At 45.7% G+C, this 16,912-nt stretch overlaps 1 protein-coding gene across 1 annotated transcript in view; it reads left to right on the forward strand.

The window, feature by feature from the left end:
* The window catches only part of LOC307244003 (titin-like), a gene marked incomplete at its 5' end in the record, with an annotated part of 164,899 nt that overhangs the window by 58,114 nt on the left and 89,873 nt on the right, over nucleotides 1–16,912 (forward strand). Inside the window, 33 exons of the mRNA XM_080018975.1 lie at nucleotides 1,091–1,191; nucleotides 1,933–3,387; nucleotides 3,911–3,961; nucleotides 4,157–4,555; nucleotides 4,767–5,045; nucleotides 5,205–5,474; nucleotides 5,603–5,742; nucleotides 5,866–5,992; nucleotides 6,112–6,378; nucleotides 6,512–6,778; nucleotides 6,961–7,224; nucleotides 7,408–7,547; nucleotides 7,673–7,799; nucleotides 7,930–8,196; nucleotides 8,321–8,587; nucleotides 9,167–9,433; nucleotides 9,525–9,664; nucleotides 9,947–10,073; nucleotides 10,445–10,587; nucleotides 11,236–11,359; nucleotides 11,520–11,786; nucleotides 11,899–11,996; nucleotides 12,134–12,302; nucleotides 12,399–12,668; nucleotides 12,865–13,131; nucleotides 13,233–13,511; nucleotides 13,690–14,098; nucleotides 14,210–14,334; nucleotides 14,426–14,692; nucleotides 14,805–15,074; nucleotides 15,225–15,524; nucleotides 15,823–16,125; nucleotides 16,351–16,538. Of these exons, the coding sequence (XP_079875101.1) occupies nucleotides 1,091–1,191; nucleotides 1,933–3,387; nucleotides 3,911–3,961; nucleotides 4,157–4,555; nucleotides 4,767–5,045; nucleotides 5,205–5,474; nucleotides 5,603–5,742; nucleotides 5,866–5,992; nucleotides 6,112–6,378; nucleotides 6,512–6,778; nucleotides 6,961–7,224; nucleotides 7,408–7,547; nucleotides 7,673–7,799; nucleotides 7,930–8,196; nucleotides 8,321–8,587; nucleotides 9,167–9,433; nucleotides 9,525–9,664; nucleotides 9,947–10,073; nucleotides 10,445–10,587; nucleotides 11,236–11,359; nucleotides 11,520–11,786; nucleotides 11,899–11,996; nucleotides 12,134–12,302; nucleotides 12,399–12,668; nucleotides 12,865–13,131; nucleotides 13,233–13,511; nucleotides 13,690–14,098; nucleotides 14,210–14,334; nucleotides 14,426–14,692; nucleotides 14,805–15,074; nucleotides 15,225–15,524; nucleotides 15,823–16,125; nucleotides 16,351–16,538 (8,434 nt within the window). The remainder of the gene's footprint in view (nucleotides 1–1,090; nucleotides 1,192–1,932; nucleotides 3,388–3,910; nucleotides 3,962–4,156; nucleotides 4,556–4,766; nucleotides 5,046–5,204; nucleotides 5,475–5,602; nucleotides 5,743–5,865; nucleotides 5,993–6,111; nucleotides 6,379–6,511; nucleotides 6,779–6,960; nucleotides 7,225–7,407; nucleotides 7,548–7,672; nucleotides 7,800–7,929; nucleotides 8,197–8,320; nucleotides 8,588–9,166; nucleotides 9,434–9,524; nucleotides 9,665–9,946; nucleotides 10,074–10,444; nucleotides 10,588–11,235; nucleotides 11,360–11,519; nucleotides 11,787–11,898; nucleotides 11,997–12,133; nucleotides 12,303–12,398; nucleotides 12,669–12,864; nucleotides 13,132–13,232; nucleotides 13,512–13,689; nucleotides 14,099–14,209; nucleotides 14,335–14,425; nucleotides 14,693–14,804; nucleotides 15,075–15,224; nucleotides 15,525–15,822; nucleotides 16,126–16,350; nucleotides 16,539–16,912) is intronic.

Here is a 16,912-nt window from a genome sequence, read left to right on the forward strand (position 1 = left end):
TGGAGAAGTGGCATTCTGCACCAACAGAGAAGCAGCCCTCTCCACCTTCTCCTGCAGAGGAAAGCTCTGCCCCTGAAGGTAACTTCTCTTCTCTAATATCTACGTCATATTTATGTGTGTTCATGTCTCGCCTGCTGCTGCTCACCTCGAGCAATTCTTTCATGGCTGAGTTCTTCACACTAGCAAACAGGACTGTGTTTGGCATTAATGCTGCGGTGTCAGTTGACCAAATAACTGCCCTTGGTTTAAGATTTTTTCTTATGTTTATGTATCTCAATACCCCTTCATCATGCTGTGTGTACTACAATACACATTCAATAAATGCCAATATGGTGAACCTTATCTGGAAGATTTCACATGAAGCTGAATACCTGCCTACCTACCTGAATACCAAAGTCACAGCTTTGATCCAAAACATTCTTATGGAGTGGAAAGTACGATAATTCGTTAAGAAAGTACACACCACACTTCCTTACAGCACAAGCTTCTTCTTTAGGAGCTAGTGTGCGTTTTTATTGAGCTTTGCCCCTCTTCCTAACTCTGCTTAGACCTCTATAATTACACTGATATTATTCAAATTCTTGCAGACAAGGGACCTGTCACAGCACCTGGATCAACCAAAGGTATACACCTTAATTGCTTCATCATAAAAAAAACAATAATTTCTTCTTTTTTTTAATCAGTTAAAACATATATTATGCTGGATATATGTATTTGTTAATGTGGCAAAGAAATTGTTTGTGTTGTTGTACATGTCTTAGTTGTTTATGTCAATGGGCTGGTTAAAAATCTAAAATGTAATGAGTTTGTTTGTTTGTATGTAAACTGTATGTATATAAAAAATATATCTTCACTTTAACACAGTGCTACCTCATAAACCAAGGGATAAGATACCTGTTCAGGAAACAAAAACGCCTGAATCACCAAAGTTAAAGAGCAGATTCAGCAGATTACCAAAGGAAAATGAGCCAGTGGCAGAGGTGATCAAGCTAAAGAAGGTCCCAGTTAAACCTCAAGAGCCTGAGACGGAAATCATCACACATAAAGCAGAAGTTGTGAGGCATCATGATTCTGAACTCACAATCCACAGACTTCATGACAGAGAAGACCGCGAGATCTTCACGCTCGGGAGAACTGAGCGCATCTTCACTGCAGAGGAAGAGATAGTGCAGCTGGACTATTTGGAGAAGGGTGAAAGAGTTGAAGTTTTACAGGAACATGAAAAAGCACAACTGGTGCAAAGCCCAAAATCAGAGAGAGATGAAGTTTCTGAAGAACAGAGCGTAGTGAAGAAAAAAATAACTAAACTGCCAAAGACAGACAAGGAGCAAAAAGCTGTTAAATTAAAACCCTTTGGAAAGCCAGTGAAAGGAGAGGAGGAACCTCCAACAGTAACGTTGAAAAAGGTTCCAAGTAAACCTAAAGAACCTGAGCAGGAAGTGATCACTTGTAGTGCAGAGGTAAAAAGGCATTATGACGCAGAACTAATTGTTCATGCACTGCATGAGAGGGACGATCGAGAGATAATTACACTGGAGAGAGCTGAACGCGTCTTCACTGCAGAGGAAGAATCTTCTCAGTTGGACTGTTCCATGGAAACAGAAAAGATGGAAGCAGAAGATGAGAAGAAAAGATGGGAAAGAGCCTTTAAAGCACCATATGACAAAGCACTCGAAGAAGACCTCTCTAAAAAGAAAATTAAAAAGTTACCAATTGGGGAAAAGGACCAAGAAATTGTGAAACTCAAACCATTTAAAAAATCCGTGACACCAGAGGAAGCTGAACACCCTGAAGATAAGAAAGAAAGTGAAGCAAGGAAAGATACAGAACTAAAACCCTTCAAAAGAAGTGAGACACTGCCGAGGGATCAACCTACTGCCGCTGTAAAGCAACCACAAAATGAACCAACTCCTCCATCCAAAACTGGCATAGTCCCTGATGGCAAGAAAGAACAGGAGGGGATGAGGCCTAAGAAACTCCTTGATAAAGCTCTTAAAGATGAAGAACATCTAGATGCTGGCAAGCTTCGTACCAAAGCTAAAACAATAACAGATAAAGATAATCAGAACGTTGAAATGAAGCCTTTTAGCAAGATCCCAAAGGATGATGAAAAACCTCATGAGAATAATAAGAAGCATGTTGACACAAAAGTACCAATCCAAGCTCCTAAGGACCTCCAGGAACAGCAGCATGGGGAAGTTAAGATGACTGCAGTCACTGAGAAGGAGGCTGAGAAACCTAGAGAGCCTGAGCCAGCTGCCACTAAAAAGCCCAGTCCTCCCGCTAAAGTACGCCAAGCTATAAAAGCAGAGCAATCACAAAAACCAGTTGCAGAAAATGGGAAGGAGATACTGCAAAACTATGCAGAGACCACAAAGAAGGGGGTAGAACTGAAGAAGACTCCTTTGTCTACAGTGGGTAGAGACAAGCCAAAGCGTGAGAAGACTCCAGAGAAGGCCAAGCCACTGACACTGACTAAGGGAGTTGAGGAGGCCAAGCCACTGATGCTGAAGAAGGGAGTTGAGGAGGCCAAGCCACTGATGCTGAAGAAGGGAGTTGAGGAGGCCAAGCCACTGATGCTGAAGAAGGGGGTTGAGGAGGCCAAGCAACTGATACTGAAGAAGGGAGTTGAGGAGGCCAAGCCACTGATACTGACTAAGGGAGTTGAGGAGGCCAAGCCACTGATGCTGACTAAGGGAGTTGAGGAGGCCATGCCACAGATGCTGAAGAAGGGGGTTGAGGAGGCCAAGCCACTGATACTGAAGAAGGGAGTTGAGGAGGCCAAGCCACTCATACTGACTAAGGGAGTTGAGGAGGCCAAGCCACTCATACTGACTAAGGGAGTTGAGGAGGCCAAGCCACTCATACTGAAGAAGGTAGTTACTCCAAAGGAGAAAGAGGAGAAAGAAGAAGTGGCTCTGAAGCCTTTTGAACAACTCAAGAAGGTTGAGCTGAAAAAGACGCCATCTCCCAAAATTGATAAACCAAAGCCTAAAGAACTGGAGTCTGTTCCAGTTGAGAGAAAACCAAGTGCTGAAAAAGTCAAAAGGATTCTGAAAACTGTTTCACCAAAAGACTCTGCTGAAGCCATAACTCTGAAAAAGGTCCCTAAGAAGCCATCACCAGAAGAAGAGAAGGCGGCAGAAGCAGGGAATCTTGTTAAAGGGAAGATTCCCATGGTGAAAGAAGTTTCTCCTGGCGCTGTGCAACTGAGGAAGGTCTCCACCCAGCTGGAGGAGGAGGTGTTTGAAGAGGAGTATGAGACTCAGCAACAGGAAGGAGAGGAGGAGGAGGCGTGGGGCTGGGAACTGGTTCCCACAGAGGAATGGGAAAGCAGAGGGGAGGATGGGGCGTTGGAGACTCCAGGCATGCCCGGTGGCAAACGAGGTGAGGCAAAGGCCACTTAACTCCTCAACTGATGAACCTGGAGCTCCTTCATCCTAAGACAACTCATAAAATCATCATTCACTTCCTCTCTAATCATTTGACTTGCCTGAATCCACCTGCCCATCCCTCTGCCATCCAACATGTCACATCAAGCTACCATTGTGTCATTTTTCAACAATCCATTGTGCTGTTCCCTTATTGTCCTTCATCTTAATGTCTGTCTTTATTTTGTTGTGTCATTTATTGGGCATTGGCTGGTCCTCTGCACCAATTGCAGTGTTGTGAAAGAACATGTTGTCCTGGAGTTCATCTTGGTCATTTAAAGTTTCATTCTGTCATCCTCATCTTCAGTCATTGTTGTATGTTGAATCTTTGTGTTTAATGTTCTGACTATGTCATGAACTGATATGTCTTTGAGAATCAGCATGTTGCTTCTGACATCTTCCCCAGTAACCTCTGCTATATTTAAGTCAGACAAGTCTTAGAGCCATAAAGAAAACTTACCCTGTTGTTTTCTGTCCAGATGGAAAGCCCACAGAGGAGGCCGCGAAAGGCAGAGGCAGAGGATTTGGGGGTGAGAATACACTCTGAGCTCAAAGCACTGACTAAAACAGTCTGTCCTCTGTGTTATTTGTTGACAACTTTCAAGTGTTTCTTCACTCTTGGCTCTCAGAACAACTCTTTACCAACTTTAAAGAGCGCTTCAACTCTTTGCTGTAATAGACATTCATAATGTGCTGTCATACTAATACTTTTTTTGGCATTGCAGCAAGACAAACCCCATCCCCTGGTGATGGTGGCAGGGGCAGAGGTCTGAGGCCTGGTGGAAAGGGCCCATCGCCACCAGAGGATCCCTTCGGAGGATTCAAGCTCAAAGCTGTTCCTCTGAAGTTCATCAAGAAGCTTCAAGACATTGTGTTGACGGAGGCTGAGTCTATTGGCTCCGCTGCTGTGTTTGAGTGTGAAGTTTCTCCATCCACCACCATCGCTTCCTGGATGAAGGACGGCAGCAACCTCCGCGAGAGCCCAAAACACAAATTCACATCAGATGGCAAAGACCGCAAGCTGAACATTATTGATGTTCAGCTTTCTGATGCTGGGGAATACACATGTATAGCCAAGAACGCTGGCAAGGAGATCTCATGCACAGCCAAGCTCATCGTTGAAGGTAAGTGAATACATTTTTAGCCAACAGAATCAATCCACCAATATGGTTTTATGGATAAGAATACCAAATCCAATAATTGATATGAATTTGTACCATATTACCTTTTTTATAACTCAAGAATGAAAGCATAATATAAGTCCAACGGTAAATTGTGAGTTAGCTGCCATATACAGTAAATAATTCAGCCTTTTCTTGTCACGCCCTTTTGTAGAGTTGCCTGTGAAGTGGATTAAGGAACTGGAGATAGAGACTACATGCATTAAGACTCAGCCTATGTACCTGACGTGTGAGCTGAACAAAGAGAGAGATGTGGTCTGGAAGAGGAACGGGGAGCTCCTCAAGAAGAAGGCTGGCAAGGTGGCCATCAATATCATTGGACTGCAGCACGCTGTGACCATCCAGAACTCCACTGAGGAGGATGCTGGTCTTTACACATGTGAAGTGGCCAATCAGGAAGATGTCAAGACGACGACGAACGTTAAAGTGATTGGTAAGCAAGGCAGCATTCAGGAGAGATGAATTATCATTTATTCATCCTTTCAATTTCTAAGCTCCTCAACTGTAAGCCATCATTGCAACTGTGTTTTGAAACAATACTACAGCCCTTTATACTGCTACTTTATACTGAAAAAGTAATTTTCCTGTACAGAAATCATCAAAGACTGGCTGGTGAAACCACTTAGAGACCAGCATGTGAAGCCCAAGTCAAAGGCTACATTTAAATGTGAGCTGTTCAAAGACACTCCCAACTGGAAGTGGTTTAAGGGAGAGAATGAGATTGCTCCATCCGATAAGATGCAGGTGGAGAAGGATGGAACAGACATGACACTTACGGTCAACAACTGCCAGCCTGATGATGTGGCTGAATATACCTTCCAGGTGGAGGATCGGAAATACTCTGCTAAACTGACGCTTGGAGGTTTGTTTTACACACACACTGATCAGCTGCTGAGTGTTAAGGAAGCGAACGGTGCTTTCTAACCCATACATGTGTAGTTTGCTGGGTACTGTCTGTTCAGCAGTTATTTGTTTCTCCTTTTCCTCCAGAACGGGAGGCTGAGATCCTGAAGCCCCTCTCCAGTGTGGAGGTGGTGGAGAAAGAGGAGGCCAACTTTGATACGGAGATCTCTGAGGATGACGTGGCTGGAGAGTGGAAACTCAGAGGCCAAGTCCTTACAAGGTCACCGGTAAGAGAGAAGAAACACATCACCCCACTCCAGCTTTTCTCAATGTGAAGACATTATCCTTTTTGTCTGAGCAGTACAACGCTTTACATTTTGCTCATTTAAACTCTATGGGTTGTTTTTTAGGCATGTGACATCAAGGCAGAGGGCAAGAAACGTTTCCTGACCCTGAAGAATGTCCAGCTGGACCAGGCAGGTGAAGTGTCCTACCAGGCTCTGAACGCCATCACCAGCGCTATGCTAACAGTCAAAGGTAAGCAAGTGTTAGAAGTCTGTTTTTTGGGAGCGATGTTTTGTCGGACAATAACGGTAAGAACAGTTAGGGCTTTGGTCACTTCTGTTTTTAAACTAATCATCATTCATGCCACCCAGAGATCGAAATGGGCTTTGTTGTTCCTCTGGAGGACGTTTCTGTGCCTGAAAAGAAGCAGGCTAAGTTTGAATGCACCATCACAAAGGATGTGGCTAAGGTCATGTGGTACAGAGGGGCAGACATTATCACCCCAGGTCCTAAATATGAAATTATAGATGATGGAAAGAAGCACATGCTCATCATAAACAGCTGTGAGTTTGATGACGAAGCACAATATACTGTTGAGGTGTTGGACCAAAAGTCGACCGCTCAGCTAACAGTGGAAGGTAAGTGCTGGACCTCTACAGTCGTTCTTCTTCTCTCTTGGAGCTTCTTCATACCTGTTATCTGTTGATGGATGCTTGGCATCATGAGTGGCCGATACCACAACCTGTTGTCTGGTGCCCTGATGTATTCTAGGCATGAGGCTCAAAGTCACCAAGCCCCTTCAAGACCAAACAGAGAAGGAAGGTAACACGGTACAGTTTGTCCTGGAGCTGACGCATGAGAACGTACCGGTGGTTTGGTACCGTAACGAGGTCAAGCTTCACCTGAGCAGAACGGTGCTGAGCTATGTTGATGGAAAGAAACACACTCTAGAAATGAGGATGTTGTCTCTAGACGATACCTGCCAGATTAAGGCAGAGGCCAAAGGAATTTACTCCATGGCAAAGCTGACGGTCATAGGTAATTCATTTATTCAACTCAATCTGTCCTTTCAATTTCTCCCCGCTTCAATCAAAACACATACTCCTGGAAATGTACCCATTTGTGTGTGTGTGTGTGTGTGTGTGTCTGTCTGTCTGTCTGTCTGTGCATCTGTGCGTGTGCTAATTACCCAAAGCTAACAGTGTTCTCCCTGCTTCCAGAGGGAGATGCCGTGTTCTTGGTGAAGCTGCAGGACTACACTGCTACAGAGAGGGATGAGGTGACTCTGGACTGTGAGCTCAGTAAAGACGTTCCTGTCATGTGGTACCACGAGCATAAGGAGATCATCGGCTCAAAGATGGTGGTCATGAGATCTGAGGCCACGCGTAGAGTTCTGATCCTTAAGAAAGTTGAGGAAAAGGACAAAGGGCAATATGTATGTGACTGCGGAACGGACAAAACCACAGCCAGCATCATCATAGAAGGTATACCTGAAAGCAACATGGATGCCAGAATTGGAATGTTGCGCAACTAGCAGAACTTTTGTGCCCCTTGTTTTTTTTATCTGGAAAAAATAATAACACATGCTAATATCGTTGGTCTAGTTAGATATCAGTTTTGCAGTAAAACTTTATTCTTTTGACACTTTGTTAATTTTCCCACAATAGCTCGTGACATCAAGGTGGTGCGTCCTCTTTATGGGGTGGAGGTGTTTGATGGAGAGACAGCTCGCTTTGAGGTGCAGATCTCTGAGGACGATGTCAACGGCCATTGGAAACTGAATGGAGAAGTCCTGAGTCCTTCTGCTGTGAGTTCCCAACTCATCGGTTGAATGGATCATTTAGTGATATGTACACTTTGGCAATTCAAAGAGGAGTGTTTTCATGCGGAGTTGTCAGAGGATTTAACAGAAATATTTGTTCTGTTTTCCAGGATGTTGACATTGTTGAGGAGGGAGCCAAACACACTCTGATCCTGTACAACTGTAAGGTTTCCCAGACCGGTGAGGTAGCATACGCTGCTGCCAACGCCAAGTGCTCCGCTAACCTGAAAGTGAAGGGTAAGGTCCTATTCTGAAGGGTGACCATGGCTAACTGAGGTGCTGCAAAGCCTGGCGTTGGATGAGCCTGGAATGAATGACAAAATGTACAAATGATTGTGTTAAGACAACCGGTCGTTTATCATTTCAGAACTTCCACTCAACTTCATCACACCTCTGGGTGAAGTGCAAGTGTACGAGAAGGACGAAGCGAGGTTTGAGGTGGAGCTATCCAGAGTGTCCAAGAGCTTCCGCTGGCTCAAGGGATCTCAGGAGCTGGAGAATGACGACAAGTATGAGATTATTCAGGAGGGAAATACACACACCCTGGTGATTAAGACTGCTGTGTATGAGGATGAAGCCAAGTACATATTTGAGGCTGAGGACAAGAGGACGTCTGCCAAGCTTGTCATTCAAGGTCATTTAAAGACATTCATTTCATTGTTTTTTTTATTTGGATTATTATGTTCATACAATTAAATGTTGGCCATTTTGTTAAAGTCTCGTAGTACAAATGTATTTCAACCATGTGTCTGTGGCAGGTATTCGTCTTGAGTTTGTCAAGCCAATTAAGGATGTTACAGTGAAGGAAAGAGAGACGGCTGAGTTCAGCATTGAACTGTCACATGATGAGATCCAGGTCGCCTGGTATAGAAACGATGTCCGCCTCCACCCCAGCAAGGTGGTCCACATGTCGGACCAGGGAAAGATCCACACCCTGGCTTTCAAAGAAGTCACCATCGATGACACATCCATGATCAAGGTGGAAGCCATGGGCAAGACTGTGACAGCCATGCTCACTGTGATTGGTTAGTAAACTCCAGAAATACACCGTTCTAAACCCTGTTGGGTCATACCAACCTGTTCTGTGCATCCAGCAGTGTTTCTACTGCAGGGGTTCCCAAACCGGGGTCTGTGCCCCCCTAGGGATCCTCGAAAGGATCCTTTACTTTTCAAATTTATATAATCACCCTCACTAATGACGGTGGGGGCAGTTGATACATTCCTTTGAGATTTGCATTTTTTGTCAGCAATGTTTAAGTTAAATGTTAAACCACATGACAGTGTTTTACAGGGGTCTCAACACACAGGCCCCAGGCCCATATCTGGCCAATGGGACAGTGTTGATTTTTCTCACAGGCTTGACTTTCAATGTGGTCCCCCTCAGGCGGAGACAATCGTGCCAATGGGCCCCAGGTTATTTGAGATTTAGACCCTTGGTGTAAATCTTTTATTTGGGGGGGGGGGGTCCTCAGTCAAAACTTAGTCCGGCAAGGGGTTCTCTCCATGAAAATATTTGGGAACCCTTGAATTATTTAGGTTAATCTGTACAATACCAGTCCAATAAACGTGTTTAAGCTGATTGTGTAATGCTGTGTTCTCTGCAGAGGGAGATTTGTACTTCACCACCAAGCTGCAGAACTACACTGCTGTGGAGAGGGACGAGGTGTCGCTAGTCTGTGAGCTCAGCAAGGCTGTAGCAGAGGTCAAATGGTTCAAGGACGGTAAAGAAATCACTCCATCAAAGTTCATCGCCATCAGAGCAGAGGGCAAAAAGCGCCTCTTGACATTGAAGAAGGCGGAGAAGTCCAACATCGGGTCCTATACCTGCGACTGCGGCTCAGATAAAACCACAGCCAATCTCAACATCGAAGGTAAGGCCAAGTCCACCTGCTTATCTGATGGTGCCTCAACACGAAGTGATGAACGGCTGAAGCAAACAAAACCTCTCCCGCCTCCCTGCAGAACGGGACATCAAGGTGGTGCGTCCGCTGTACAGCGTGGAGGTGACGGAGACCGAGAGTGCTAAGTTCGAGACGGAAATCTCAGAGGCGGACGTCCATGGCAATTGGAAGCTGAAAGGAGAAGCTCTCCACCAGTCCAACGTGAGTCTCTTTGTTCAAGTTCATTTCAACTGATCTGTCTGGACCCTGGTCTGTCCTGCTGTCTGTCCTGCTGTCTGTCATTCTGGACCCTGGTCTGTCCTGCTGTAAGGTGGTCTGTCCTGATGTCTGTCCTGCTGTCTGTCATTCTGGACCCTGGTCTGTCCTGCTGTAAGGTGGTCTGTCCTGATGTCTGTCCTGCTGTCTGTCCTGCTGCACTGTGGTCTGTCCTGATGTCTGTCCTTCCTTACCGTGGTCTGTCCTGATGTCCTGCTGTTCCTCCAGGATGTGGAGATTAAGGAGGAGGGAAGCAAACACATGCTGATCCTCTACAACGTCCATCTGGACATGGCAGGAGCCGTGGACTTCTCTGCAGCCAACGCTAAGTCCAACGCTCAGCTCAGAGTCAAAGGTGACAAAACTTTTTCTGTTTTCCTTTAACAAAGAGTACAAATCTACCCTTTATGGAAATTGCTTACTGTATGAATCTGTAAAAATGTTGTTTCTTTGTTCTTTATTTTAATATTTTTTTTTTTCATGTCTATATTATATACTTCTTGTTTTTGTATTTTCTATATTTCTATATTTGCAGTAATAAATCCTTGTTGGTTTCTCACGTCTCTGTAAGTTGCTGCTGGCTGCTTTTAGCAGATGGGGCTACTATCTGAAGTGGCTGGTGTCTGATTGGTGGAGCAGCAATTCCTGAGCCCATCCCTTCGTAGAGGCGCAGAGTGAGCAGCGAGAAGCTGTGTGGTCTAACCTGAGCTCCGGTTCCCTCCACAGCTCGCAGCATCGCGCTCAGTCGGCCCCTGAAGGACGTCAGCGTGGCGGCAGGAGAGACGGCAACCTTTGAGTGTGAGCTGTCTTACGAGGGAATTGTGGTGGACTGGTACTTGGGAGGAAACAAGATGGACGCAAGTGACAGGGTGAGCACAACTCTATTACTCATATACACCTCATCACATCACATCACATCACATCACAGTACAGTACAGTACATCATATTGCAGTACAGCTCTAGTGGTTGTGGAATGACAAAACAACACTTGGAGGAACCCTCACACAGTGAAAACTAGCAGTTCCATCCATCTTGTCCACGTTGAGGAGATCCCTTAGTTCTATGACAGATCTATCTGATCGTCAGGTCTCACTGGCTTCACCTTAGGAAGTGAAACTAGGATGCATTTTAGGACGTTACTTTATTGGACCATAGACCTACTAGGATGTATTCTAGGGACCTAGACCCCTGAGGATGCATTCTACATATATGGGTCTGCTGGCAGCAGGGTGTGCTATCTGCTCCAGATAAGGGCTTTGAATTCCTCACCTTATTTATAACACTGTCAAGAGTTTGGAAGATACCAGCTGGGCTGTACTCCATGTCACTGACATCCAGCAAACCATCAAATCTTTGATATAAAAGCAATCCACATTCATAACCACAACTCAAACTTTCTGAAGAGTTTTCTGAAATAAATTTCTAATAAATTCATTATTTTTCTTTTATTGTAAAAGACACTTCCAGACCAGGATTTTAATGTTTAACATTGTGCTAACCATGGGGCTTATTTCAGGTTGTGACTCGTGCTGAGGGCAAAGTTCACACTCTGACTGTGAGAGATGTGAAGCTGTCTGAGGCTGGTGAGGTCAAACTCACCGCCAAGGACTTCCAGACTCAGGCCACACTCACTGTCAGAGGTAAACACCCAAACATTACGAAGCATGTTCAATGTTCATGTTCATGTACATTCAGAGGACTGTTTGCCCCCCCTTCCCAGTCACCTGCTGGACTAGTAGGCAGGTCTGCAGAAAGCAGTTGAAAGTGAACCTATTTCTAACATGCCACTGTGTTGTGCAGAGCCTCCAGTGGAGTTCACCAAACCCCTGGAGGACCAGACGGTGGAGGAGGAGGCCACCGTTACTCTAGAGTGTGAGGTCTCCAGAGAGAATGCAGAGGTCTGCTGGTTTAGAGATGGACAGGAGATCCGCAAGACCAAGAAGTTTGACATAATCGCTGTAGGTGTGAAGAGAAGACTGGTCATCCACGGCTGCACTCCAGATGAAGCCAAGATTTATACCTGCGACGCTAAAGAGTTTAAAACCTCCTGCTTCCTGGATGTTCAGCGTAAGACCAAAATTTGCGCTACTATTATTAACACTAGCCTGTGGCCTGATTAAAGGAATTTCATGCGTTGTTGGGTCGATGACATGGTGACTGATGGTTGTTTCCTCCACAGCTCCATATGTGGAGTTCACTAAACCTCTCCATGATGTGGAGGTCGCAGAGAAAGAGTCTGCCAGGTTCGAATGTGAAGTGTCTCGTGAGTCCGCCAAGGTGAGAGTTAGGGATGAACATCCTGCAGATGATACAAATTAATTTACATTGATGTTGACAGCATGTAGTAGTTGATATTGGTATTGATAGAGTGTGTGTGATATGAATGTCAACATCTCCACGCTGTGGCCGAGCAGGTTCGCTGGTTTAAGGATGGCAGCGAGATCAGGAAAGGAAAGAAGTACGAGATAAATGCCAAGGGCGTCCAGCGTATCCTCGTTATCCACAAGTCAGTGTTTGATGATGAGGCAGAGTACGAATGTGACGCTAGGACCTCCAAAACCTCCGGGATGCTGACTGTCATTGGTAAGCCATATTCTCACAAGGGTTTACTCATGGTTCAAGAGTCACAACATACTTTTAGTATAGTCTAATAACCACTCTGATGTTGTTTCCTCACAGAGGAGGAGGCGAGGTTCACTAAGAACTTGTCCAACGTGGAGGGAACAGAGACAGACAGCGTCAAACTGATCTGTGAAGTGTCCAAACCCAGCGCAGAGGTCACATGGTACAAAGGGGAGCAGGAGCTTCCTGAGGGAGGAAGGTACGAGCAGGTGATGGATGGGAGGAAGAGGATCCTCATCATACAGGACTTGAAGATGGACGATGCAGGAGAATACAACTGTAGACTGAGTCCCAGTGTTAAGACCTCAGCCAACCTGAAGCTAAATGGTGAGAATCTATGAAAACACTGTTTTAAGACATCTTTATAATACAATAGCCAGATGGTTAAATGTCATTTATCATGTTTTACACTGAAATTCAAACAACATCGGTGAACATTTGAGAGTGAATATGAACTCACCATCGGTTCCCCAGATGTTGTTCAGCAAATCAACCACTAAACTGTGTCCTGTGGTGTTTGCAGAACTTGCTGCAGAGTTCATCTCCAGGCCTCAGAGCCAGGAGGTGGTGGAAGGAGATAAAGCAGAGTTTGTCTGCTCCGTCTCTAAGGAAACCTATGAAGTCAAATGGTTCAGGGGCAACACAGAGATCCAGACTGGAGAAAAATATGGCATTGTCACTGAAGGAAAGAGAAGAGCGCTGATAGTGAAGAACTGTGAGATGAAGGATGAGGGAGGCTACGTGGCCTACATCGGGAACATCAAAGCCTCAGCTGATCTTTATATTATTGGTGAATACTTTCTGACCAAAAGGCTAAATTGAGACTTGTGAATACTCCACTTGAGCAAAATGTTTGGTTTTAATGCATTTAATGTTTCTTTCTTATTCCAGAAAAATTAAGAATTATTACACCCATCAAAGACACAGAGGTAAAGGAGGGTGGTGAGGTAGTGTTTAACTGTGAGGTGAACTCAGAAGGAGCCAAGGCCAAGTGGCTGAAGAACGACGAGACCATGTTTGAGAGCAGCAAGTTCATCATGGTCCAGAGGGACAATGTCTTCTCACTGAGAATAAAAGATGCTCAGAAGGCCGATGAAGCTGACTACACCGTCACCCTGACCAACCACAGAGGAGAGCAAGCCAAGAGCTCTGCCAGGGCTAAAGTATCCGGTAAACAATATTGGACGATTGGAAATTGAATATCAATTTTCTAGTTAAATATGTGAAGTCAGATATACATTTTTAAAACCTTTCTAAGTTATATCACATAGGTTTCCACATGTGATTGTATAAAGGCGACGAAAGAAATGCCGGTATATAACTGCTGTTTGTCTCCATGACCCTTCAGAGGAGATGCTTCGGTTCCTGGAGCCCATTGAGGATGTGGAAACTCAGGAGAAGAAGACCATCAGCTTTGTGTGCAAGGTCAACAGGCCTGGGATGTCTGTCCAGTGGATGAAGGCCGGCAAGGAGGTCGTCCTCAGCAAGCGAATCCTCTACAGGGTAGATGGACTCAAACACACTCTGACCATCAAGGACTGTGTTATGGACGACGAGGGAGAATACACCACGCTGGTCGGGGAGGACAAGTGTGCGGCCGAGCTGATCATCAGCGAGGCTCCGACAGACTTCACCACGCAGCTCAGAGACCAGACCGTCACCGAGTTTGAGGACGCAGAGTTCAGCTGCAAGCTGTCCAAGGAGAAGGCTGCTATCAAGTGGTACAGGAACGGGAGGGAGATAAGAGAAGGTCCCAGGTAGGGATTCAAATTAATCCAGAAAAAATGTAGTTGGGTATAACTGGAACTACATACATTATATATACAAGATAGTTTTGCCTTAGTTAGAAATATCCGTTTTTTTTGCAGATACCACATAGAAAAAGATGGTAAAACGAGCAGGCTGATAATCAAGGAGTGCAGACCAGATGATGAGTGTGAATATGCCTGCGGTGTGGATGAGAGAAGATCCAGAGCCAGGCTGTTTGTTGAAGGTGAGTTTAATTTGCCTTAATGTTGCTTCTCACAATCACAAGGTGAACTTTTCTTTAGAAACACTAAAGCTTTGTCTGTCTCTTGTGACAGAAACCCCGGTGGAGATCATCCGACCTCCTCAGGATGTTTTCGAGCCTCCAGGCTCAGACATCCTGTTTGAGGTGGAACTCAACAAGGACAGAGTGGAAGTTAAGTGGATGAGGAACAACATGATTATCGTCCAGGGAGACAAGTATCAGATGGTGAGCGAGGGGAAGATCCACAGGCTGCAGGTGTGTGAGATCAGACCCCGCGACCAGGGAGAGTACCGGATCGTGGCCAAGGACAAGGATGCCAAGGCCAAGCTGGAGCTGGCAGGTATGGTTCTCTGAAAAGTGTCCTGTCCAATGGAGGCCCAAGTGATGAGCTATTTAAATACACGTCAAAATCCGCAAATTCATTCTTAATTTTGTTCTCATGTGTTTCACAGCTGTTCCAAAGATCAAGACCACCGACCAGAACCTGGTGACTGATGCCGGGAAGCCCTTTGTCATGACTGTGCCTTACGACGCCTACCCCCGTGCTGACGCAGAGTGGCTATTTGAGGGCACCAGTCTTCCCATTCAGAACATCGACACCTCGGCCGACAAGACCGAGTACCGTCTGAAGAGCCCTAACCAGCAGGACAAGGGCCGCTACAAGGTGGTCATTAAGAACAAGCATGGAGAGGGAGAGGCCATCATCAAACTAGATGTGATCGGTAGGTCTGGATTCATCAGCATAGTTATATATAACGTACATCAAGAATAGTTTTTAAACTTTCTGATGTTAAAGGTTTTTTAATTGTTTTAAGATGTCTAAACAGATTTTTAAGATGTGGATGTATTAACTGAGTGCTGGTGTCCGTCAGATGTTCCTGGACCCATCAAGAACCTTTGGGTGACGGACACGGCTGATGGTGAGGTCAGTCTGGCCTGGGAGGAGCCGGAGAGCGATGGAGGAAGCAAAATCATTGCGTATGTGGTGGAGAGACGGGACGTGAAGCGTAAGACGTGGACTCTGGCCACTGACCGTGCTGACACTCCAGAGTACTGCGTCAGTGGCCTCCAGAAGGACTCCATGTACCTGTTCAGGGTCTGCGCTCGCAATAGAGTAGGCAGCGGACCCTCAGTTTCCACCGAAGATGCCGTCCAGGCCAAGAATAAGTTTGGTAAGGATCGGTGAACTTAAAGAACCATGAAATAATTTTGCATTATTTTTATACATTACATTTAGCAGACGCTTTTATCCAAAGCGACTTACAATTGTTCAATCACCGACGGACGCAGCCATCAGGAGCAATGAGGGGTTAAGTGTCTTGCTCAAGGACACTACAGCATGCTAGCAGGAGGAGCCTGGGATCGAACCAGCAACCTTTAGATTACTAGACCACCAGCTCTACCGCCTGAGCTAGTAAGTGTTATGAGATCTCATTGAACGCTCCCACGTGTGTTTGTTTTTCCTGCCAGACGTCCCCGATGCACCAGAGAGTGTCATGCTAGGTGTGGTTAACAGGTTTGGTGCCACCGTCACTTGGGAGCCTCCCAAGTCCGATGGAGGCTCTGAGGTCACGGCCTACGTCATCGAGCTCCGTGACAGGACCTCCGTCAAGTGGGAGGCGGCCTTGGTCTGTGGTGCCGGCGACCGCTCGGCCACTCTAAACGACGTGGTGGAGAACAAAGAGTACATCTTCCGAGTCAGAGCGGAGAACAAGGCTGGCCTGGGCAGGCCCAGTGCAGCTACTCATCCCGTCAAGATAATGGACCCCATCGGTCAGTCTACAGCACACTTAATCCTCAAACAACTCTACTCAATGTTTTTACAAATATGGGCAAGCTGCCAAATGTAGTGTTAAATCTGCAGTTCTAATTGGTAAGTCTATACAGTGAAATGACAAACATTTTACTTGGGTTCAAACCTGTCTGGAGCATCAGTTCATGGGTTTTACCGCCTGATCAGTTGTAAGTAGCTTTTATTTATTGTTACTCCCTACTCAGAGAGGCCAAGCCCACCGCTGAACCTGAACTTCAGTGAGCAGACCAAGGCAGCAGTCACGCTGAGCTGGGAGACGCCTTCCAGCAACGGAGGCAGCATGATCACTGGCTACATCATCGAGAAGTGTGACGAGGGCTCAGACAAGTGGTTGCGCTGCAACACCAGACTCTGCCAGGACCTTTCCTTCAAGGTACCTTGATAAGACGTGGCCTAATGGTTTTGTCAAGAATTAAAATAGTGACAGTGGATTGAATTGTCCATAAGGGGGCAAGCTCAGTATCTCAGCTAGGTCAAGCCTCACTCACAAGCAGATGGTTGCCGGTTCGATTCTGCGGCTCCTTCAAGCAAAAGCTGTTGTAGTGTCCTTTAACAACTGCTCGCCCAGTTGCATGACTGACTTCCACTGATTTTCTGTGAGGGTGAATAAGATGTGGGTGAGGTTTTGACTGCTCATAGTGGCTGCAAAAGTTACAAATGCAGCTCATTTACAGTTTATCAAAACAGATGTGATTTTACATTTACATTTACATTTAGTCATTTATCAGACGCTTTTATCCAAAGCGA

Source organism: Zeus faber (genome assembly GCF_960531495.2).
Source record: "Zeus faber genome assembly, chromosome: 18".
Lineage (NCBI taxonomy): Eukaryota > Metazoa > Chordata > Actinopteri > Zeiformes > Zeidae > Zeus > Zeus faber.